Here is a 2193-nt window from a genome sequence, read left to right on the forward strand (position 1 = left end):
GAGCAAATTTCTTCTATATGCCAGCAGCAATGTACAAAATATATTTGGATCTTAGAAGTATAAAAACACAGAAACTTTGGAATTACAAACTTTTCCAGGACAAGAGAATTATATTAAAAGCATATAAGAAGAATGGAAAACAGTTGGTTCTTTTGGGAAAATATCCCCACAAATCCAGCAATAGAGTTAAACCACTTACCAAGCTAGTCATTCAAAAAGAGGAGGGAGCGTAATCATTGTTCCTCATTCTGGGTTTTGTATCCAACAAACATTTGTCCACAAACAATTATTGTCTAGATCCCCCCAAAGGGGCCAGAGCCGCCATCCAGAAGAGTTCAAAATGGGTAAAGGGTTGTCATAAAGTAACAGGGACACTAGGGCCAAAAACTCATTTAACAAAATAAATCTAGTAATTACTCTATTGGGGGAAAAAGAGGGGAAGGGGCAGTGATAGGATGCCTAGGAAAGGATGGCTTTTTAGAGAAAAGTGCTGGCACTTGGGTTTGAAGGGAAATTGGGGGTTGAGGGTCAGGTAGAGCTGCTTAAAGGTGACCTCCCTGGAGAAAACCTAAGCAGCAGTCTGGCTGTCTGAAAGCACACTGGATTTCAAGAGGCTTTTCTTTCCCCGGGTGAGCTTCCTTCTCAGGGTTCTAGGCAGCCACTGATGCAAAATTCTGCAACACAGTGTGCATCCAAAACTCATCTGTCTGTTGTGATTTCTGTCAGGTGTGCAATGTACACACATCCCTTAGCCCAAAACTCTGTCCTGGTCCCCAGCCGAGGCCAGGAATTGCGGGAGGAAGTTCATTCCTGGAACAGGCATCTCCGGGCCTTGCACTTTGTACCAAGAGGGCGTTGGGGGCGCTCCTGAGGACCTAGACAAGGAGAGGGAGGTAGAGGCTGGAGTGGTGAGTCGGGGAAGGGCTCTGGAAGGTAGAGGTCCAGGTTGTCATCGTGGTGAGGAGAGCCTCTCTCTGGACTAGTGCTGGGGCTCCAAGGCGAGGGCTCTGAGACTAGGCCCAACAGGTGGGCGTCCCACGCACTTCCAGTAGGGAGGAGGAGCCCAATAACTGAGCCGGCTGCGGCATCCATCTCAGCCTGCAGCAACTCGGCGTCCGCGTCCTCCTCGTAGACTTCTTCTTGGCCAGAGATCTCTGGGACAGATCCATAGAAGAATCCCTGCTCGAGGGCAATGCACTCCCCGGGACCGCTCGGGGAAGCTCCCTGTTCCAGGACAAGAGCTGAGTGGCCCTGCCCTCCCAGGAATACAATGCCAGAGCCCAGGAGAGCTCCAGGGACCAGTATGAGGGTGTGATCTCCTAGAGACACTTGCATCACGGACGTTGGCTCAGGCTCCAGTACCAGGTCGACGTCATCCAGGGTCACGTGCAGTGCACAGCCTTCGGCCAGAACCACCAGGGAGGTGAGCTCATCAGTGCCTGGGGTTCCTGTCACGTTGTCCAGGCCGGGCGCCTCCTCGAACTGGTGGCCAGCGGGCTCCTCCGTTCGGCGGCGCTTGGCAGGGCCGGGTCCTCCAGGCTGTGGTTCCCGCCGGTCCGCAGGGGACGCGCTGGGGCTGCGGGGTCGGCTGCCCATCACCTCAATGTCTTCGCAGGCCTGGGGCCTGGCAGAAGGCGAGGAAGGGCCTGGTCCTGCAGGCAGTGACAGGGCGCTTGACAGGTGAGGTCGACGCGGGGCGGTGGAGAACGAAACGAGGGTCGAGTAACGAGTCGTCGGAGCTCTGGGGGCGCCTCTCGGGATCCCTCAGGCCTGGCTTCTCGCGGAGCTGCAGGGCTCGGCCTTGCGTGTCTGAATCTTCAGCTCCTCACGTGGACTGGTTCGCGCAGGAGTGGGCCGAGGATGTTGTGAACGACGCAGCCGGAACCCGAGTCGCAAAGCAGCCTCACGCTAAGCCCCGCCCCTTCCTAGGCTCCGCCCCTAGAAATGGAGGCGTCCCTGATGCCCAGTAGCCCTGGCTGTGGTGGGTAGTTCAATATAGAGAAATCCTTTCAGTAGAGGCCTCAAGGGGGTGGAGCAATCGTGCGGCTCTAGGACTAGGCTTCCGGGGTCAAGTTCCTGGCTTTCCTCGTGTTGACCTCAGGTGCGGCAAACCTTAACCGGAAAACCGATTAAATTTCAAGTCCCACCAGTGGAAGGCTGCACCAGGACAGTGAGATGTAGTTCCCTTCTTCC

The 2193-nt window shown here is 55.2% G+C and overlaps 1 protein-coding gene across 1 annotated transcript; it reads right to left on the minus strand.

Annotated features, from left to right (window-relative positions):
* Positions 1-804: 804 nt before the first annotated feature.
* Positions 805-1596, minus strand: LOC130854953 (proline-rich protein 23A-like). The gene has a single exon (XM_057737787.1). The coding sequence runs from the start codon at positions 1594-1596 to the stop codon at positions 805-807; it is 792 nt and encodes a 263-aa protein (XP_057593770.1).
* Positions 1597-2193: the final 597 nt, after the last annotated feature.

The sequence above is a fragment of the Hippopotamus amphibius genome, chromosome 6 (assembly GCF_030028045.1).
Source record: "Hippopotamus amphibius kiboko isolate mHipAmp2 chromosome 6, mHipAmp2.hap2, whole genome shotgun sequence".
Lineage (NCBI taxonomy): Eukaryota > Metazoa > Chordata > Mammalia > Artiodactyla > Hippopotamidae > Hippopotamus > Hippopotamus amphibius.